The sequence below is a fragment of the Somniosus microcephalus genome, unplaced genomic scaffold, assembly GCF_052327205.1.
Source record: "Somniosus microcephalus isolate GS21.2 unplaced genomic scaffold, FLI_Smic_1.0 unresolved_chr3, whole genome shotgun sequence".
Lineage (NCBI taxonomy): Eukaryota > Metazoa > Chordata > Chondrichthyes > Squaliformes > Somniosidae > Somniosus > Somniosus microcephalus.
In genome coordinates this window covers 62,284,231-62,305,529 of record NW_028225181.1, presented here as the reverse complement: position 1 = coordinate 62,305,529, position 21,299 = coordinate 62,284,231, and the positions used below count along the sequence as shown (strand labels likewise).

The following is a 21,299-nucleotide window of genomic DNA, read 5'->3' as shown; positions in this document are numbered from 1 at the left end:
ATAATGGAGGTGCCACTGTGTGTAATGTGCAAGTCAGTAAGAATTGTCAGCAAGGATTAATCAGCACTTTCTAATTGGAGATGTTAATCAGTGTAATCTTTCAGACAATGAATTGTAGCTTTTGTACCAAATATCAATTTAGGATTGAAGTAAAAGTTCATAATTTTATTTTAAAATAATTCAGGGACTGTGGTGATTATTCTTGTTTTATAAGAAGCATTGTAATTGGTTGCCTGTTTTCCTGCCTTGAGATATATGCTGTAAACTTATTGGTTAGTTGATTCCATGTGACCTGTGGTGGCCATCTTAAATTCAGTTCTCTACAGTTTGGTTGAGACTGGGTGCTCAACATGTACTTGCTGGTTTTTTAAGGTTAATAAAGCCTAGCTTTTGAAAGGCAATCTACTCTTTTATTTCAGGGACTCTCATCAGAATTTAAGGGGAAAGATCAGCCAGCGATTCTTAAATGAACACCGCAGCCCCGACAACTCAATCAGCTATATATCTAGAATATTAAACTCCAGCCCAGTAATAGGGGTTATTATCAGCAGAAAAAAAAAACAACTGTCAGAATCAACAACGTTCAGTCCTGGATGTGATTAACAGTCGGGGGGGAGTAGCCCTGGGAGTCCTCAACATTGACTCAGGAGCCCATGAGGTCTCATGGCATCAAGTCAAACATGGGCAAGGAAACCTCCTGCTAATTACCACCTACCACCCTCCCTCAGCTGATGAATCAGTACTCCTTCATGTTGAACACCAATTGGAAGAAGCACAGAGTAGCAAGGGCACAAAATGTCCTCTGGGTGGGGGACTTCAATGTCCATCACAAAGAGTGGTTCGGCAGCAACACAACTGACCGAGCTGGCCGAGTCCTAAAGGACATAGCTGCCAGGCTGGGTCTGCGACAGGTGGTGAAGGAACCAACAAGAGGGAAAAACCTACTTGATCTCGTCCTCATCAGTCTACCTGTTGCAGATGCATCTATCCATGACAGCATTGGTGGAAGTGACCACCGCACAGTCCTTGTGGAGACGAAGTCCCGGCTTCATGTTGAGGATACACTCCACCGTGCTAAATGGGACAGATTTCGAACAGATCTGGCAACTCAAAACTGGGCATTCATGAGGCGCTGTGGGCCATCAGCAGCAGCAGAATTGTATTCAACCACAATCTGTAACCTAATGGCCCGGCATATCCCTCACTCTACCATTACCATCAAGCCAGGAGATCAACCCTGGTTTAACGAAGAGTGCAGGAGAGCATACTGGGAACAGCACCAGGCATACTGAAAAAATGAGGTGTCAACCTGGTGAGGCTACAACACAGGACTACTTGCATGCCAAACAACGGAAGCAACATGCGATAGACAGAGCTAAGCGATCTCACAACCATCGGATCAAATCAAAGCTCTGCAGTCCTGCCACATCCAGTCGTGAGTGGTGGTGGACAATTAAACAGTTAACAGGAGGAGGAGGCTCCAAAAATATCCCCATCCTCAATGATGGTGGAGCCCAGCACGTGAGTGCAAAAGACAAGGCTGAAGCATTTGCAACTATCTTCAGCCAGAAGTGCCGAGTGGATGATCCATCTCGGCCTCCTCCTGAGGTCCCCAGCATCACAGATGCCAGTCTTCAGCCCATTCAATTCACTCCACGTGATGTCAAGAAACGGCTGAAGACACTGGATACTGCAAAGGCTATGGGCCCTGACAACATTCCGGCAATAGTACTGAAGACTTGTGCTCCAGAACTAGCTGCGCCCCTAGCCAAGCTGTTTCAGTACAGCTACAACACTGGCATCTACCCGGCAATGTGGAAAATTGCCCAAGTATGTCCTGTCTACAAAAAGCAGGACAAATCCGACCCGGCCAATTACCGTCCCATCGGTCTACTCTCAATCATCAGCAAAGTGATGGAAGGTGTCGTCGACAGTGCTATCAAGCGGCACTTACTCAGCAATAACCTGCTAACTGACGCCCAGTTTGGGTTCCGCCAGGGCCACTCAGCTCCTGACCTCATTACAACCTTGGTCCAAACATGGACAAAAGAGCTGAACTCAAGAGGTGAGGTGAGAGTGACTGCCCTTGACATCAAGGCAGCATTTGATCGAGTGTGGCATCAAGGAGCACTAGCAAAACTGAAGTCAATGGGAATCAAGGGGAAAACTCTCCATTGGTTGGAATCATACCTAGCACAAAGGAAGTTGGCTGTGGTTGTTGGAGGTCATTCATCTCAATCACATGACATCACTGCAGGAGTTCCTCAGGGCAGTGTCCTAGGCCCAACCATCTTCAGCTGTTTCATCAATGACCTTCCCTCCATCATAAGGTCAGAAGTGGGGATGTTCGCTGATGATTGCACACTGTTCAGCACCATTCGAGTCTCGTCAGATACTGACGCAGTCCGTGTCCATATGCAGCAAGACCTGGACAACATTCAGACTTGGGCTGACAAGTGGCAAGTAACATTTGCACCACACAAGTGCCAGGCAATGACCATCTCCAACAAGCGAGACTCTATCCATCTCCCCTTGACATTCAATAGCATTACCATCGCTGAATCCCCCAGTATCAACATCCTGGGGGTTACCATTGATCAGAAACTGAACTGAACCAGCCACATAAATACTGTGGCTACAAAAGCAGGCCAGAGGCTGGGAATTCTGCGGCGAGTGTCTCACCTCCTGACTCCCCAAAGCCTTTCCACCATCTACAAGACACAAGTCAGGAGTGTGATGGAATACTCTCCACTTGCCTGGATGAGTGCAGCTCCAACAACACTCAAGAAGCTCGACACCATTCAGGATAAAGCAGCCCGCTTGATTGGCACCCCGTCCACCACCTTCAACATTCACTCCCTCCACCACTGGCGCACTGTGGCTGCAGTGTGTACCATCTACAAGATGCACTGCAGCAACTCGCCAAAGCTCCTTCAACAGCACCTTCCAAACCCGCGACCTCCACCACTTTGAAGGACAAGGGCAGCAGACGCATGGGAACATCACCACCTACAAGATCCCCTCTAAGCCACACACCATCCTGACTTGGACCTGTATCGTCGTTCCTTCACTGTCGCTGGGCCAAAACCCTGGAACTCCCTTCCTAACAGCATTGTGGGTGTACCTAAACCATATGGACTGCAGCTGTTCAAGAAGGCGGCTCACCACCATCTTCTCAAGGGCAATTAGGGATGGGCACTAAATGCAGGCCTAGCCAGCCAGCGACGCCCACATCCCATGAAGGAATAAAAAAGTGTGAGGTCGTGTGTTAATGAATTTCACTGTAGATCAGTGTGAGGTGGTGTGTTAATGAATTTCACTATCGATCAGTGTGAGGTGGTGTGTTAATGAATTTCACTGTAGATCAGTGTGAGCTGGTGTGTTAATGAATGTCACCATAGATCAGTATGAGGTGGTGTGTTAATGAATTTCACTATAAATCAGTGTGAGGTGGTGTGTTAATGAATGTCACTATCGATCAGTGTGAGGTGGTGTGTTAATGAATTTCACTGTAGATCAGTGTGAGCTGGTGTGTTAATGAATGTCACCATAGATCAGTATGAGGTGGTGTGTTAATGAATTTCACTATAAATCAGTGTGAGGTGGTGTGTTAATGAATGTCACTATAGATCAGTGTGAGGTGGTGTGTTAATGAATTTCACTCTGGGTCAGTGCGAGGTGGTGTGTTTTAGTGGGAAGAATAAGGAGGCCACTCACTATTTGGACAAGGGGGTGAAATTGGGTTCCTTTGTGCCTCCCATGATATTCAGCGGGAGGTTAGCAGCGGCGGTAGCCGGCACTGCACCACCGGCAATAACGTCATCGCCATGCGCAGCACCCTGGCTGCAACCTTGGGTTGCGACCCCTGACCTTTCACTGGACGATATGTCTGACAGGGTCAGAGCTCATTCCTGCAGCCGCGGCGACACCACTTAAAGGGCAGGTGTCGGGTGGCAACTTTTTACTTTGGCCAACTGCCAGCACCTGCCCCCTTCCCCTTTCTTCTTTGGGGTGCTGGCCGTGATCGCTCAGCCCGGCGCTCCTCTTGATCCGACACCCCGCTCCCCCGTGGTCCAGCAAGGCCCCCGTGTGCGCAGTGCTAGGCCCCTCCGCTTTAACCAGGGAGGGAGGTCTGCTATGACGCGGTGCTATGTGCCGATGGGCACCGCAAAATTCACTGGTAGCGCTTCAAGAGGGAGGGGAGCGCTTCCAATGGCACCCCGCCTCCTGCTTGGGGCGCTACCACTGAATTTAATGAACAGGGACGCTAACTTTTTCGGGGCGCTATACTTAGCCCCAATGACGTTAGCGACCCAAAGGGGGCATCACCGATCTTTCCCCCTAAGAGTCTAAATGGGCTGGAGGAGCAGAGGGATCCAGGGATACAGATACACAAATCACTAAAAGTAGCGACACAGGTTAATAAGGCCATTAAAAAAAAAAAGCACTGGGCAACATTCGTAAAGGAGCCTCCTGTTCCATGTCTAGGAGGTCTGAACCATGGCAGAGAGCGGCTGGGACACGCTTCTCACACGCCTCAAGATTACCCACACGGGGACTTTGCTGTCAGCGAAGAGAGATGAGAAAGACCAAAGTGCCGTTTGCTCCTCTCAGTGTGGCCGTGAAGGACTGTGTCCATGCTGAAGTTCTGTTCCCGTCATACGATCCTCCCCCAGATTGTCCTTTCTGAGCTCCAGCCAGGTGATGCTAAACACTCAGGTGGGAAAGGCAAAAATCTACAGCAATGTGTTTAAAGCAAAGCTGATTTATTTGACATCCATCCAGAATATTAAACTCCAGCCCAGTTCCCAGAGTTATTATCAGCAGAAACAAACCCCAACTGTCAGAATGAACATGGTTCAGTCCTGGATGTGATTAACAGCAGCAAAAACAACAGAATCCAACCCCTGCAGTCACACGTGAACTCGCTGGTGTCTCAGCAGGTGGGATGAGCAAGTGAATCCCTTCCCACACATGGAGCAGGTGAACGGCCTCTCCCCAGTGTGAGTGCGCAGGTGTACAGTGAGGTCAGATGACTGCCTAAACCCAGTCCCGCAGTGAGAGCACCTGAACGGTCTCTCCCCAGTGTGAGCACGTTGATGGCGTATCAGTTTCCCGGAACCTTTAAAGCACTTCCCACAGTCCGAGCATTTAAAAGGTCTCTCATCAGTGTGAACTCGCTGGTGATTCAGCAGGTGGGATGAATTAGAGAATCCCTTCCCACACACGGAGCAGGTGAACGACCTCTCCCCAGTGTGAACTCGCTGGTGTGTCAGCAGGGTGGATGACTGAGTGAATCCCTTCCCACACACGGAGCAGGTGAACAGCCTCTTCCCAGTGTGAACACGCTGGTGTCTCAGCAGGTCGGATGATTGCGTGAATCCCTTCCCACACTCAGAGCAGGTGAACGGCCTCTCCCCGGTGTGACTGTGCTTGTGTCTCGATAGGCCAGATGATTGGCTGAAGCCTCGTCCACACACAGAACACATGTACGGTTTCTCCCCACTGTTAACGGTGCTTTTTGCTTCCATGTTTAGAGGCCGGTGATATTCAGATCCGATGAGTCAAGTGAATCTGTCAGATCTTGACGTGATGTTTGGTTTGAGCTTACCGTCTGTAAATCCTCCCCTTCCAGTGCCCTGTAAAATTAATATAAAACAGGGAGCATGAGAGACAATCCACAAGAAAACAAAGGCAGGTTGTGAAATTGAGCTCAATGAATCTAGTCATTTGTGGGGCCGGCATGAGAAAAAAGTGACCATGAAAGCTGCCGGATTGTCATAAAAACCCAACTGGTTCACTGATGTCCTTCAGGGAAGGGAATCCACCACCTGGTCTGGGCCTACACAAGACTCTGGCCTCTATGGGAGGAGAGAGAGAGAGGTGGGAGTGGGAGGGGAAGGGGGGCGAAGGAGAGGAACTTTATACATCTGCAACTCGACCAGAACTTTGATAGAACCTCCAAAACCCGCAACCTCCACGACCTAGAAGGACAAGGGCAGCTGTTGTATGGGAGCACCATCACATTCAAGTCACACATCATCCTGACTCAGATATATTCATCGTTGCTGGGTCATAATCCTGGAACTCCTTCCCGAACAACATTGTGGGAATACCTTCACCACACGGACTGCAGTAGTTCAAGAAGGCGACTCACCACCCCCTTCTCAACGGGCAACTGGGGATTGGCCATATATGGTGCTCTTGCTAGCGACGCCCACATCTCAAGAATGAATTAAAACAAATCAAAATATGTAAACTGGATTAAAAACCTGTACAGAAATACTTGTTCCTAAAACAATACTCTTTTACATTGTATGGACAGTGTCTGTTTAACAACCTAATCTCCCCCAGAATCCACCTCCCTTGACAGTCTCACATTGGAAATTGTTGGGTCCTCCTGGGCTCAGAAGTACTGGGGGTTAAACTTAGCAGCTTCTCCTCCATCTCCACTCCAGCTCAAACTGAAACATAGAAGATAGGAGCAGGAGTAGGCCATTCGGCCCCTCGAGCCTGCTCCGCCATTCAATGCGATCATGGCTGATCATCCAAGTTCAATACCCGGTACCTGCTTTCTCCCCATACCCCTTGACCCCTTAGCCTTAAGAAATATATCCAACTCCTTCTTGAATATTTTTAATGTATTGGCCTCTACTGCCTTCTGTGGTAGAGAATTCCACAGGTCCACCACTCTCTGGGTGAAGAAATTCCTCCTCATTTCTGTCCTAAATGGCCTACCCCTTATCCTTAGACTGTGACCGCTGGTTCTGGACTCCCCGCCATCGGGAACATCCTTCCTGCATCTAGTCTGTCTAGTCCTGTCAGAATGTTATAAGTTTCAATGAGATCCCCTCATTCTTCTAAACTCCAAGTACAAGCCCAATCGTCCCAATCTCTCCTCATACGTCATTCCTGCCATCCCAGGTGTCAGCCTGGTGAATCTTCGCTTAACTCCTTCCATGGCAAGAACATCCTTCCTCAGATAAGGCGACCAAAACTGCACACAATACTCACGATGTGGTCTCACCAAGGCCCTGTACAACTGCAGCAAGACATCCTTGTTCCTGTACTCAAACCCTCTCGCTATGAAGGCCAACATACCATTTGCCGTCTTAACCGCCTACTGCACCTGCATGCTTACCTTCAGCGACTGGTGCACAAGGACACACAGGTCTCGTTGCAATTCCCCTTCTCTCAATCTATTGCCATTCAGAAAATAATCTGCCTTCCTGTTTCGGCCACCAAAGTGGATAACCTCACATTTATCCACGTTATATTGCATCTGCCATGCTTCTGCCCAATCACCCAACCTGTCCAAATCATCCTGTAGTTTCTCAGCATCCTCCTCACAGCACACACGCCCACCCAGCTTTTTGTCATGTGCAAATTTGGAGATATTACATATAGTTCCCTTGTCTAGATCATTAATATATATTGTGAATAGCTGGGGTCCAAGGACCGATCCCTGCGGTACCCCACTAGTCACTGCCTGCCACTCGGAAAAAGACCCGTTTATTCCAACTCTTTGCTTTCTGTCTGCCAACCAGTTCTCTATCCAAGTCAGTACCTTGCCCCCAATCCCATGTGCCTTAACTTTACACGCTAATCTCTTATGCGGGACCTTATCGAAAGCCTTCTGAAAGTCCAAATACACAACGTCCACTGGTTCTCCCTTAACTATTTTACTAGTTACATCCTCAACAATGAAGCAACAAAAAGACCTACACAGGCGGCCAGGGAACTACCTTCCATCAGCCTGCAATAAAACTCTTCCCGACAGCCGCTGACTAATGGCAGCCGCAGCACCCACAATTTCCCGCGCCCCAGAAACCGCTCCATCCAACGCACTGATTTACCCACCGAGAGTGCGCATGCTCCCCGGGGCCGCGGGCCATTCTGGGAGCCTGGCTCCTGTCCGTTTCCGGATTCGGACTCGGTGGAACCGGCTGAAGAAACCGAGAAGCGGCGGCTCGGATGGGGGAGGCGCTGCACCCTGGGTTTCCTGGTGCCAGGGCTCTGGCCGCACGTCCGCCGGGCCCGGCCGCTCTGATTCTGATTGAGTTTTTTGATGAGGTAACAGAGAGGGTTGATGAGGGAATGTGGTTAACATGTTGTACATTTATTTCCAAAAGGCGTTCGACAAGTGCCACATAATAGGCTTGCCAGCAAAGTTGAAGTCCATGGAATAAAAGGGACAGTGGCAGCATGGATACGAAATTGGCAAAGTGACAGGAAACAGAGAGTAGTGGTGAACGGTTGTTTTTTGGACTGGAGGAAGGTATACAGTGGCGTTCCCCAGGGATTGGTACTAGGACTACTGCTTTACTTGATATATATTAATGACTTAGACTTGGGTGTACAGTGTACAATTTCAAAATTTGCAGATGACAGAAAACTTGGAAGTGTAGTGAACAGTGAGGAGGATAGTGATAGACTTCAAGAGGACATAGACAGGCTGGTGGAATGGGCGGACACGTGGCAGATGAAATTTAATGCAGAAAAGTGCGAAGTGATACATTTTGGTAGGAAGAACCAAGTGAGGCAATATAAACTAAAGGGTACAATTTTAAATGTGTGCATGAACAGAGAGACCTGGGGGTATGTGTGCACAAATCGTTGAAGGTGGCAGGGCAGGTTGAGAAAGCAGTTAAAAATGCATACGGGATCCTGGGCTTAATAAATAGAGGCATAGAGTCCAAAAGCAAGGAGGTTATGATGAACCTTTATAAAACACTGGTTCGGCCTCAACTGGAGTATTGTGTCCAATTCTGGGCCCCGCACTTTATGAAGGATGTGAAGGCCTCAGAGATGGTGCAGAAAAGATTTACAAGAATGGTTCCAGGGATAAGGGATGAGGGACTTCAGTTATGTGGATAGACTCGAGAAGCTGGGGTGGTTCTCCTTAGAGCAGTGAAGGTAGAGAGGAGATTTGATAGAGGAGTTCAAAATCATGAGGGGTCAGGACAGAGTAGAAACTGTTCCCATTGGCGGAAGGGTCGAGAACCAGAGGACACAGATTTAAGGTGATTGGCAGAAGAACCAAAGGTGACAAGAGGAAAAAAAAATTTATGCAGTGAGTGGTTAGGATGTGGAATGCACTGCCTGAGAGGGTGGTGGAGGCAGATTCAATCACGGCTTTCAAAAGGGAATTGGATTAAGTGCCTGAAGTAAAGAAATTTGCAGGGTTACGGGGAAAGGGCGTGGAGTGGGACTAGCTGAAGTGGTCTTGCAGAGAGCCGGCACGGGCTCGACGGGCCGAATGGCCTCCTCTGTGCTGTAACCATTCTATGATTCTATAAAATATATTAGAAAGTTTGTGCCACAGAAGCACGGGGTTTATCTGCTTTTATTGATGAATTTAAAAAAGTCTCTATTAAAACCTGAGCCAGTGTGTTGTGAGCCAAAGAGCCTTGTGTCCAATGAGGGGAATAAAGGCCCACAGCCTCCCCTGGCTCCGGGCCCTGAACAAGGGACTGGAGAAACTCGCTGCCCTGTGGATCAGACAATCAGCCGGCGCTAGTCCCGCCCCTCGGGCTTCCCGATCGGTTGGAGGACCCGCCGCCGGCTCGCTCCTCCAGCCCGCTCGCTCCCTATTGGTCGGAAGCTCCCGTCAATCAGGCCCTGGGCCCGGGTCACGTGTCCCCGAGGAGATCACGTGTACCGTCCAACTGCCGCCGCTCGGTCCGGGGGCTCGCGGACTCTCAGGTTTTTCTATTTCTCTTTATTCTCTCCTGATCCACCCCTCCCCCCCACACCGCGCGATTCTCCACCCAATCGGAGCGGAGAAAACTCACTTCGCGTCACCGATCGCGACTCTGGAACCGACACCAAGGCCTTTCCCCGGAATGCCCCGCGCCGACTCCGTCCGGCAGGATCTGAGTGCGCAGGCGCAGCTCCGAGTGGGGGAGGGGGGTTGGTGTCCTCTGGGCATGCGCGGTTATTACCCTTGGTGACCGGGAGGGGTCGCTGTGCCGGACTCGGCACAAAATGCCGTCTCGTGTGCGCATGCGCAGACGCTCGGCTATCAATCAACCATCAGCCAGAAGAGGTCGCTGGTGAGACCAGTGAAGGAAGACTTGCATTTATACAGCGCCTTTCACCACCACCGGACGTCCCAAAGCGCTTTACAGCCAATGAAGTAGAGTCACTGTTGTAATGTAGGAAACGCAGCAGCCAATTAGCGCACAGCAAGCTCCCACAAACAGCAATCTGATAATGACCAGATAATCTATGTTTTTTGTTATGTTGATTGAGGGATAAACACATTGGCTAGGACACCAGGGATAACTCCCCTGCTCTTATTCAAATCGTGCCATAGGAACATTGACGTCCACCTGAGAGAGCAGCCTTGGTTTAATGTCTCCTCCAAAAAACAGCACCTCCGACAGTGCCGCACTCCCTCAGGACTGTACTGGAGTGTCAGCCTAGATTTTTGTGCTCAAGTCTCTGGAGTGGGACTTGAACCCACAACTTTCTGACTCAGAGGCGAGAGTGCTACCCACTGAGCCACTGGCTGACACTAAAGAACAAGCAGTTCTGACGAAAGGTCATCGACCTGAAACGTTAACTCTGTTTCTGTCTCCATCGATGCACCCTGACCTGCTGAGTATTTCCAGCATTTTCTGTTTTTGTTAAAGAAACGAGGGAGTGATTGCTGACTGGAAGAATGTTGGGTTGTCCTGCGCATGCGCACCTCCCTGGCGGCTGAGGCAAAACACCGACTCACCCCCACCTGAGCTGCGCATGCGTACAAGATGTTGCAGCTCCGCATGCACGCCCGATGTTCCAACCGCAGGGTTTTGTGCGCCGAGCATGCGCATTGCGGACCGATCGGGATGGGCGATTGTGGAGCAGGAGGGAGAGCGTGGGGACCATGAGCACATGCGCGGGACTCAGTCAACAGAGCGCTTTCTGCAGCGCCGGGAGCTTGTGGGTATTACAGCCGCCATTACTGCTGATCCTTTCAACCAACCTGTGCAGCAGCTGGGGCCTGAAAATCAGTTTCACTGCCCCTAGGTTCGGAAAGGGGAAAATTAAACAACAGTTTGCCTCTGATCCTTTTCTGAACTCTATTTACAGGGTTATAGAAGTGAAGCAGTTACAGGCGGAACGCTCAGACCAAACATCACGTCAAAATCTGACAGAGTCGCTCGATTCATCAGGACCTGAATATCATCGGCCTTTACACATGGAAGGAGAAAGCAGCAATGACAAACCGCACACGTGTTCAGTGTGTAGACATGGATTCAGCCGATCGACTGACCTGGTGAGACACGTGCACCGTCACACGTGAGACACGTGCACCGTCACACGGTAAAGGTGGGGACAGTGGGAAGGGAGTCAGTTCCCCGTCTGCATTGGAAGTTCAACGGCACAGTCACACCAGGGACAGTCCATTCACCTGCTCCGTGTGTGGAAAGGGATTTTGTTTGTTCATCCCACCTGCAAACACACCAGCGAGTTCACACTGGGGAGAGACCATTTCAATGTCCTGACTGTGGGAAGAGCTTTAAAAGCCCCGGGGATCTGAAGGGACACCAGTGCCTCAACACTGTGGAGAGGCCATTCACCTGCTCTGTGTGTGGGAAGGGATTCTTGCAGTCCTCCACCCTGCTGACACACCGGCTTGTTCACACTGATGAAAGGCCATTTAAATGTTCTCACTGTGGGAAGAGCTTTAAAATCCCCCAGGAGCTCAAGCAACACCAGCGAGTTCACACTGGGGAGAGGCGGTTCACCTGCTTCGTGTGTGGGAAGGGATTCACTCAGTTAATCCACCCTGCAGACACATCAGCGAGTTCACACTGATGAGAGACCCTTTAAATGTTCTGACTTGTGGGAAATGCTTTAAAAGCCCTGGGGAGCTGAAGAGACACCGGCTCCTACACGCTGGGGAGAGGCCGTTCACCTGATCCGTGTGTGGGAAGGGATTCGCTCAGTCCTCCAACCTGCTGGCCCATCAGCGAGTTCACACTGGAGAGAACCCCTTTAAATGTTCTGGCTGTGGGAAAAGATTTAAAAGCTCCAGGGAGCTGAAGAGCCACCGGCTCCTATACACTGGTGAGAGACCGTTCACCTGCTCCGTGTGGGGGGAAGGGATTCACTCAGTCATCCACCCTCCTCACACCAGCTTGTTCACACTGACGAGAGACCCTTTAAATGTTCTGACTGCGGGAAGAGCAATAAAAGCTTAAGAACCTTAAGAGACACCAGCGTGTTCACACTGATCATAGAATCTAACAGCACAGAAGGTGGTGATTCGGCCCATCGAGTCTGTGCCGGCTCTTTGAAAGAGCTGTCCAATTTAGTCCCAAACCCCAGCTTTATCCCCAGAACTCTGCAAACTAGTCCTCTTCAAGGACATGTCCAATTACTGTTTGAAAGTTCCTGTGGAACCTGATTCCAGCATCCTTTCAGATGGTGCGTTCCAGATCTTAACAACCCTCTGTGTGAAAACAATTCTCCTCATTTCCCTCTCGTTCTTTTAGCAACTATTGTAAATCTGTGACCTTTGGTTACCGACCCACTTGCCAGAGTGAACAGTTTCTCCCTACTTGCTCGATCGAAACCCCTCATCATTTTGAACCCCTCTATTAGGTCTCCTCTTAACCTTCTCTGCTCTAAGGGGAACAATCCCAGCTTCTCCAATCTCTCCACATAACTGAAGTCCCTCATCCCTGGTACCATCCTGGTCAACCTCCTCTGCACCCTCTCCAAGGCCTTGACATCCTTCCTAAAGTGTGGTGCCCAGAACTGTACACAAGACTCCAGCTGAGGCCAAAACCCTGCAGCTGTACAACACCCTGGTTAGACCACACCTGGAGCACTGTGAGCAGTTCTGGGCACCACACCTTAGGAAGGATATATTGCCTTGGAGGGAGTGCAGCGTAGGTTTACCAGAATGATACCTGGACTTCAAGGGTTAAGTTACGAGGAGGGATTACACAAATTAGGGTTGTATTCTCTTAAATTTAGAAGGTTACGGTGTGATCTGATTGAAGTTTTCAGGATATTAAGGGGAACAGAGGGTAGATAGAGAGAAACTATTTCCGCTGGTTGGGGATTCTCGGACTGGGGGCATCGTCTAAAAATTAGAGCCAGACCTTTGAGGAGTGAAATTAGGAAACACTTCTACACACAAAGGGTGGTAGAAGTTTGGAACTCTCTTCTGGAAACAGCAATTGATGCGAGATCAATTGTTAATTTTCAATCTGAGATTGATAGGTTTTTGTTACCCAAAGGTATTAAGAGATATGGGCCAAAGGCGGGTGTATGGAGTTAGATCGCAGATCAGCCATGATCTCATTGAATGGCAGAACAGGCTCGAGGGGCTGAATGGCCACCTCCTCCTGTCCTATGTTCCTAACTAGTGATTTGTAAAGGTTTAGTGTAACTTCCTTGTTTTTGTATTCAATGGCCCTATTTACAAAGCCAAGTATCCCACACGCTTTCTGAAACCTCACCAACTTGCCGTGGCACTTTCAAAGATTTGTGAATATGGACCCCCAGGTCCCTCTGCTCTTGCACCCCCTCAAAATAGTCCCATTTAGATTATACGGCCTCTCCATGTTGTTTCTCCCAAAGTGCATCACTTCACACTTATCCTCATTTAATTTCATCTGCCTTGTGTCTGCTCATTTCACAGTCTGTCTCTGTCCTCCTGAAGTCTGCTACTACTATGCTCACTATTTACTACGTTGCCAAGTTTTGTATCATCTGCAAACTTCAAACTTGTACACCTATACCCAAGTCCAGGTCAGTTATATATAACAAGAAAAGCAATGATCCTAATCCAGACTCCTGGGGTAATCCACTGCATACTTCCCTCCAGTCAGAAAAGCATCCCTCAGCACTGCTCACTGTCTCCTATCCCTTGGCCAATTATATACCCAAATTACCATCAGCCCTTTAATACCATGTGCTTTTATTTTCCGAGTACGTCTCTTGTGTGGTACTTTACCAAATGCCTTTTGAAAGTCCATAAGAACATAAGAAATAGGAGCAGGAGTAGGCCATTCGGCCCCTCGAGCCTGCTCTGCCATTCAATAAGATCATGGCTGATCATCGATCTCCATATCCCATGATTCCCCTAGAGTCCAACAATCTATCGATCTCAGCCTTGAATATACTCAAAGACTCAGCATTCACAGCCCTCTGGGGCAGAGAATTACAAAGATTCACAACCCTCTGAGTGAAGAAATTCCTCCTCATCTCGGTCTTAAATGGCCGGCCCCTTATCCCGAGACTGTGACACCTAGTTCTAGACACTCCAGCCAGGGGAAACAACCTCTCAGCATCTACCCTGTCAATCCCCTTCAGAATCTTGTATGTTTCAATGAGATCACCTCTCATTCTTCTAAACTCCAGAGAGTATCGGCCCATTCTACACAATCTCTCATCATAGGACAGCCCTCTCATCCCAGGAATCAATCTAGTGAAGCTTCGTTGCACCGCCTCCAAGGCAAGTATATCCTTCCTTAGATAAGGAGACCAAAACTGTGCACAGTACTCCAGGTGTGGTCTCACCAAGGCCCTGTACAATTGGAGCAAGACTTCCTTACTCTTATACTCCAACCCCCTTGCAATAAAGGCCAACATGCCATTTGCCTTCCTTATTGCTTGCTGTACCTGCACGCTAGCTTTCTGTGTTTCTTGCACGAGGACACCCAAATCTCTCTGAACACCAACATTTGAAAGTTTCTCACCATTTAAAAAATATTCTGTTTTTCTATTCTTCCTACCAAAGTGAATAACCTCACATTTCCCCACATTACACTCCATCTGCCACCTTACTGCCCACTCACTGAGTCTATCGATATCCCTTTGCAGAGTCGTTGTGTTCTCATAGCTTACCGTCCCACCTAGCTTTGTATCATCAGCATACATTACACTCGGTCCCTTCATCTAGGTCATTAATGTAGATTGTAAATAGCTGAGGCCCCAACACTGATCCCTTTGGCACCCCACTAGTTACAGCCTGCCAACCTGAAAAAGGTCCGTTTATCACTACTCTCGGTTTTCTGTCTGTTAACCAATCCTCTATCCATGCTACGATATTACCCCAACCCCATGAGCCCTAATCTTGTGTAATAATATTTTATGTGGCACCTTGTCGAATGCCTTTTGGAAATCCAAATATACTACATCCACTGGTTCCCCTTTATCTACCCTGCTAGTTACATCCTCAAATAACTCTAATAAATTTGTCAAACACCATTTCCCTTTCATAAAACCATGTTGACTCTGCCTAACCATGTTATGATTTTCTAAGTGCCCTGATACAACTTCCGTAACAATGGATTCCAGCATTTTCCCAACGACTGATGTCAGGCTAACTGGCCTGTCGTTCCCCTGTTTTTTCTCTCCCTCCTTTCTTGAATAGCGGTGTTACATTTGCGACCTTCCAATCCGCTGGGACCGTTCTAGAATCTAGGGAATTTTGGAAGATCAAAACCAATGCATCCACGATCTCTTCAGCCACCTCTTTTAGAACCCTAGGATGTAGGCCGTCGGGTCCAGGGGATTTGTCGGCTTTTAGTCCCATTAGTTTCTCTAGTACTTTACATTAAGTTCCTCACCCTCATTAAACCCTCGGTTCCCCACCATCTTTGGTATGCTTTTGTGTCTTCTACTGTGAAGACAGGTACAAAATATTTGTTTTAACGTTTCTGCCATTTCCTTATTCCCCATAATAATTTCTCCTGTCTCTACCTCTAAGGGACCAACGTTGTCAGCTAGAGCTCAGTTGGTAGCACACTCGCCTCTGGGTCAAAGGGTTGTGGGTTCAAGTCCCACTCCAGGGACTCGAGCACATAAAGCTAGGCTGACACTCCAGTGCAGTGCTGAGGGAGTGCTGCACTGTCAGAGGGGCCGTCTTTCTGAGGAGACGTTAAACCGAGGCCCCGTCTGCCCTCTCAGGTGGATGTAAAAGATCCCATGGCACTATTTCGAAGAAGAGAAGGGAAGTTATCCGGGAGTCCTGGCCAATATTTATCTCACAACCAACATAACAAAAACAGATTATCTGGTCATTATCACATTGCTGTTTGTGGCAGCTTGCTGTGTGCAAATTGACTGCCGCATTTCCCACATTACAACAGTGACGCCACTTCAAAAAGTACTTCATTGACTGTAAAGCGCTTTGAGATGTCCGGTGGTCGTGAATGGCGCTATATAAATGCAAGTCTTCCTTTACTTTTGCTACTCTCTTCCTTTTTAAGAACATAAGAACATAAGAAATAGGAGCAGGAGTAGGCCAATCGGCCCCTCGAGCCTGCTCCACCATTCAATAAGATCATGGCTGATCTGATCCTAACCTCAAATCTTCTATCACTCTGCATCCACCCGAACCCATGTGATCTCCCGGGAGAGGCGAAAAACCAGATAAAGACCCAATGGCCAATTTGGGAGAAAAAAATCTGGGAAATTCCTCTCCGACCCATCTAGGCGATCGAAATTCTTCCAGGAGTTCACTCTGTCCCTATATTTTCTACAGTACTTACCTTCTGTAAAGGCGATCTCCACCCCAGCCAGGAACAGGAATAAAACCATCTCCTGAAATCTAACAGAATTAGAACACAGTAGGAGCAGAACCAGGCTACACGGCCCCTGGGCCCACTCCAATACCCACAGGGCCATGACCATTCCGAACATAGACTCATGTCCAATTTCCTGCCCGCTCCCCGTAACCCTTAATTCCCTTTACTTCTAGGAAAATATCTATTTCTGTTTTAAATTTATTTAATGATATAGCTTCCACAGCTTTCTGGGGTAGCAAATTCCACAAACCTACCACCCTCTGAGTGAAGAAGTTTCTCCTCATCTCAGTTTTGAAAGAGCAGCCCCTTATTCTAAGACTATGCTCCCTAGTTCTAGTTTCACCCATCATTGGGAACATCCTCACCGCATCCACCCGATCCAACCCCTTCACAATCTTATATGTTTCAATAAGATCGCCTCTCATTCTTCTGAACTCCAATGAGTAGAGTCCCAATCTACTCAACCTCTCCTCATATGACCACCCCCTCATCCCCGGGATTAACCGAGTGAACCTTCTTTGTACTGACTCGAGAGCAAGTATGTCTTTTCTTAAGTATGGACACCAAAACTGTATGCAGTATTCCAGGTGCGGTCTCACCAATACCTTGTACAACTGCAGCAATACCTCCCTGTTTTTATATTCCATCCCCCTAGCAATAAAAGCCAACATTCCATTGGCCTTCTTAATCACTTGCTGCACCTGCATACTAACTTTTTGAGTTTCGTGCACCAGGACCCCCAGATCCCTTTGTACTACAGTACTTTCCAGTTTCTTGCCATTAAGATAATAACTTGCTCTATGATTTTTCCTGCCAAAGTGCATAACCTCACAATTTCCAGTATTGTATTCCATCTGCCAAATCTCTGCCCACTTACTTAGCCTGTCTATGTCCCTTTGCAGGTTTTTTATGTCCTCCTCACTCACTACTTTCCGTCCCATCTTTGTATCATCTGCAAACTTTGATATGTTACACTTGGTCCCCTCCTCCAAATCGTTAATATAGATTGTAAAGAGTTGGGGACCCAGCACTGACCCCTGCGGAACACCACTAGTTACTGGTTGCCAATCTGAGAACGAACCATTTATCCCAACTCTCTGCTTTCTGTTAGAGAGCCAATCCTCCACCCACGCCAGAATATTACCCCCAATCCCGTGATTTTTTATCTTGAGCAATAATCTTTTGTGTGGCACCTTGACAAATGCCTTTTGGAAGTCTAAATACACTACGTCCACTGGTTCCCCTTTATCCACCCTGTATGTTACTTCCTCAAAAAACTCCAGCAAATTTGTCAAACATGACTTCCCCTTCATGAAACTATGCTGAGTTTGTCCTATTAAATTATGTTTATCCAAATGTCCCGTTACTGTCTCCTTAATAATGGACTCTAACATTTTACCAACCACATATGTTAGGCTAACAGGTCTATAGTTTCCAGCCTTCTCCCTACTACCCTTTTTAAATAAGGGTGTTACATTAGCAGTTTTCCAATCTGCCGGGACCTTTGCTGAGTCCAGTGAGTTTTGGAAAATTATTACCAATGCATCCACAATCCCTACCGCTACTTCCCTCAAGACCCTAGGATGCAAGCCATCAGGTCCAGGGGATTTATCCGCCTTGAGTCCCATTATTTTACCAAGTACCACTTCCTTAGTGATTTTAATCGTATTTAGTTCCTCCCCCCCGAGAGCCCCCTGTTTGTCCAGTGTTGGGATATTCTTGAAGCTTTTGATTTAATTATTAAACATTTAAGAAATTATTGCAGTGACAAATGCTGTCTCTGAAACTGCGGGAAATTTGTTTTTAAATAATCTTCTTTAGTGAAGCTGCTGTGGCTCTGCCTCTTTGCCAGGCCCGCTGCCTGCAGCCCCTCTCCCAGATTCCAGCCCCAGCTCTGTGCTGACTGTGGCCCCTCTCCCAGATTCCAGCCCCAGCTGTGCTGACTGTGGCCCCTCTCCCAGATTCCAGCCCCAGCTCTGCGCTGACTGCAGCCCCTCTCCCAGATTCCAGCCCCAGCTCTGTGCTGACTGCGGCCCCTCTCCCAGATTCCAGCCCCAGCTCTGTGCTGACTGTGGCCCCTCTCCCAGATTCCAGCCCCAGCTCTGTGCTGACTGCGGCCCCTCTCCCAGATTCCAGCCCCAGCTCTGTGCTGACTGCGGCCCCTCTCCCAGATTCCAGCCCCAGCTCTGTGCTGCCTGCGGCCCCTCTCCCAGATTCCAGATCCCAGCTCTGTGCTGCCTGCGGCCCCTCTCCCAGATTCCAGCCCCAGCTCTGTGCTGACTGCGGCCCCTCTCCCAGATTCCAGCCCCAGCTCTGTGCTGACTGCGGCCCCTCTCCCAGATTCCAGCCCCAGCTCTGTGCTGCCTGCGGCCCCTCTCCCAGATTCCAGCCCCAGCTCTGTGCTGACTGCGGCCCCTCTCCCAGATTCCAGCCCCAGCTCTGTGCTGACTGTGGCCCCTCTCCCAGATTCCAGCCCCAGCTCTGTGCTGACTGCGGCCCCTCTCCCAGATTCCAGCCCCAGCTCTGTGCTGACTGCGGCCCCTCTCCCAGATTCCAGCCCCAGCTCTGTGCTGCCTGCGGCCCCTCTCCCAGATTCCAGATCCCAGCTCTGTGCTGCCTGCGGCCCCTCTCCCAGATTCCAGCCCCAGCTCTGTGCTGACTGCGGCCCCTCTCCCAGATTCCAGCCCCAGCTCTGTGCTGACTGCGGCCCCTCTCCCAGATTCCAGCCCCAGCTCTGTGCTGCCTGCGGCCCCTCTCCCAGATTCCAGCCCCAGCTCTGTGCTGACTGAGCTGCTCTCACCTGGGGACAGCGCGTCACAATCGGCCCCAGCGCACCTGAGCTGGAGAGGAGGCCCCGCCCCCTTGCCGCGCCGCCATTGGAGGACCCGGCCCGCCCTCTTCCTATTGGTCAGAGCTCCCGTCAGTCAAAGTCCCGGGCCGGCCTCCATCCACCTAAATGGGCCTCTTCCTCTGATGACGTCACAATCGGGCCAGCCTCAGCGCCGGGTAGTAAGGTCCCGCCCCCTAGCCGCGCCGCCATTGCTTGGAGGACCAGGCCACCCAGTTCAGTCCTCCCAGCTCAGCCCATTTCCTATTGGTCAGTGCTCCCGTCAGTCACAATCACCTTGCTCCGGCTCACTCCGCCACAGCGCGCGACTGAATCTGCTCCGTCCGGTGTCCGCTGAGGTCCCGCCCGCCCGATTCTCAGGTTTGCTTTTCTCGTATTTTACTTTATAATCTCACTCTCCGCTCCCCCCTCACCTCGATTTAAATCGATTCCCAAACACTTCACTTTATCCGGCCGCTGATTCCGCCTCTTCCCGGGCCCGGCCTTCCGGCTGCGCTCTGCAGGCGCACTGGCAGTCTGGTTTTCTGGTGGGGCCGAATGAGCATGCGCGGCCCCGCCCCTCCACATTTAAAGACACACCCACCACCTCCACATTTAAAGGGACACCCACCCCACTCCACATTTAAAAGGACACCCACCCCCTCCACATTTAAAGGGACACCCACCCCCCTCCACATTTAAAGGGACACCCACCCCCCTCCACATTTAAAGGGACACCCACCCCCTCCACATTTAAAGGGAGAGCCACCCCCTCCACATTTAAAGGGACTCCCCCCTCTCGTGCGTTCTTCTGATTAAAGGGACAGTGACAATTCCCCCGGCCACCGCACCTTAGCAAGGATGTGAAAGACCTTGAGAGCGGGAAGAGGTTTACGCACTCATCCGATCATGGCTGATCATCCAAATTCAGTACCCGGTCCCTGCTTTCTCCCCATACCCCTTGATCCCTTTAGCCTTAAGAAATATACCCAACTCCTTCTTGAATATATTTAATGAAGTGGCCTCCACTGCCTTCTGTGGTGGAGAATTCCACAGGTTCACCACTCTCTGGGTGAAGAAATTCCTCCTCATTTCTGTCCTAAATGGCCTACCCTTTATCCTTAGACTGTGTCCCCTGGTTCTGGACTCCCCGACCATCGGGAACATCCTTCCTGCATCTAGTTTGTCCAGTCCTGTCAGAATTTTATAAGTTTCAATGAGATCACCTCTCATTCTTCTAAACTGCAGTGAGTACAAGTCCAATCGACCCAATCTCTCCTCATACGTCATTCCTGCCATCCCAGGTATCAGTCTGGTGAATCTTCGCTGAACTCCTTCCATGGCAAGAACATCCTTCCTCAGATAAGGCGACCAAAACTGCAAACAATACTCAAGATGTGGTCTCATCAAGGCCCTTTACAACTGCAGCAAGACATCCTTGTTCCTGTACTCAAAACCTCTCGCTACGAAGGCCAACATACCATTTGCCTTCTTAACTGCCTGCTGCACCTGCATGCTTACCTTCAGCGACTGGTGCACAAAGACACCCAGGTCTCGTTGCACTTCCCCTTCTCCCAATCTATTGCCATTTAGATAATAATCTGCCTTCCTGTTTTTGACACCAAAGTGGATAACCTCACATTTATCCACGTTATATTGCATCTGCCATGTTTCTGACCAATCACCCAACATGTCCAAATCATCCTGGAGTTTCTCGACATCCTCCTCACAGCACACACGCCCACCCAGCTTTGTGTCGTCTGCAAATTTGGAGATATTACATCTAGTTCCCTTGTCCAGATCATTTATATATATTGTGAATAGCTGGCGTCCAAGGACCGATCCCTGCGGTACCCCACTAGTCACTGCCTGCCATTCGGAAAAAGACCCATTTATTCCAACTCTTTGCTTTCTGTCTGCCAACCAGTTCTCTA

General features: G+C 49.4%; 1 protein-coding gene across 1 annotated transcript in view; it reads right to left on the bottom strand.

Moving 5' to 3' along the window:
* Positions 1–3,496: 3,496 nt before the first annotated feature.
* Positions 3,497–21,299, bottom strand: part of LOC147091612 (uncharacterized) — an 88,025-nt gene continuing 70,222 nt past the window's right edge. The window contains exon 6 of the mRNA XM_085976614.1: positions 3,497–5,549. Within this exon, the coding sequence (XP_085832740.1) occupies positions 4,914–5,549 (636 nt within the window). The 3' untranslated portion in view covers positions 3,497–4,913. The remainder of the gene's footprint in view (positions 5,550–21,299) is intronic.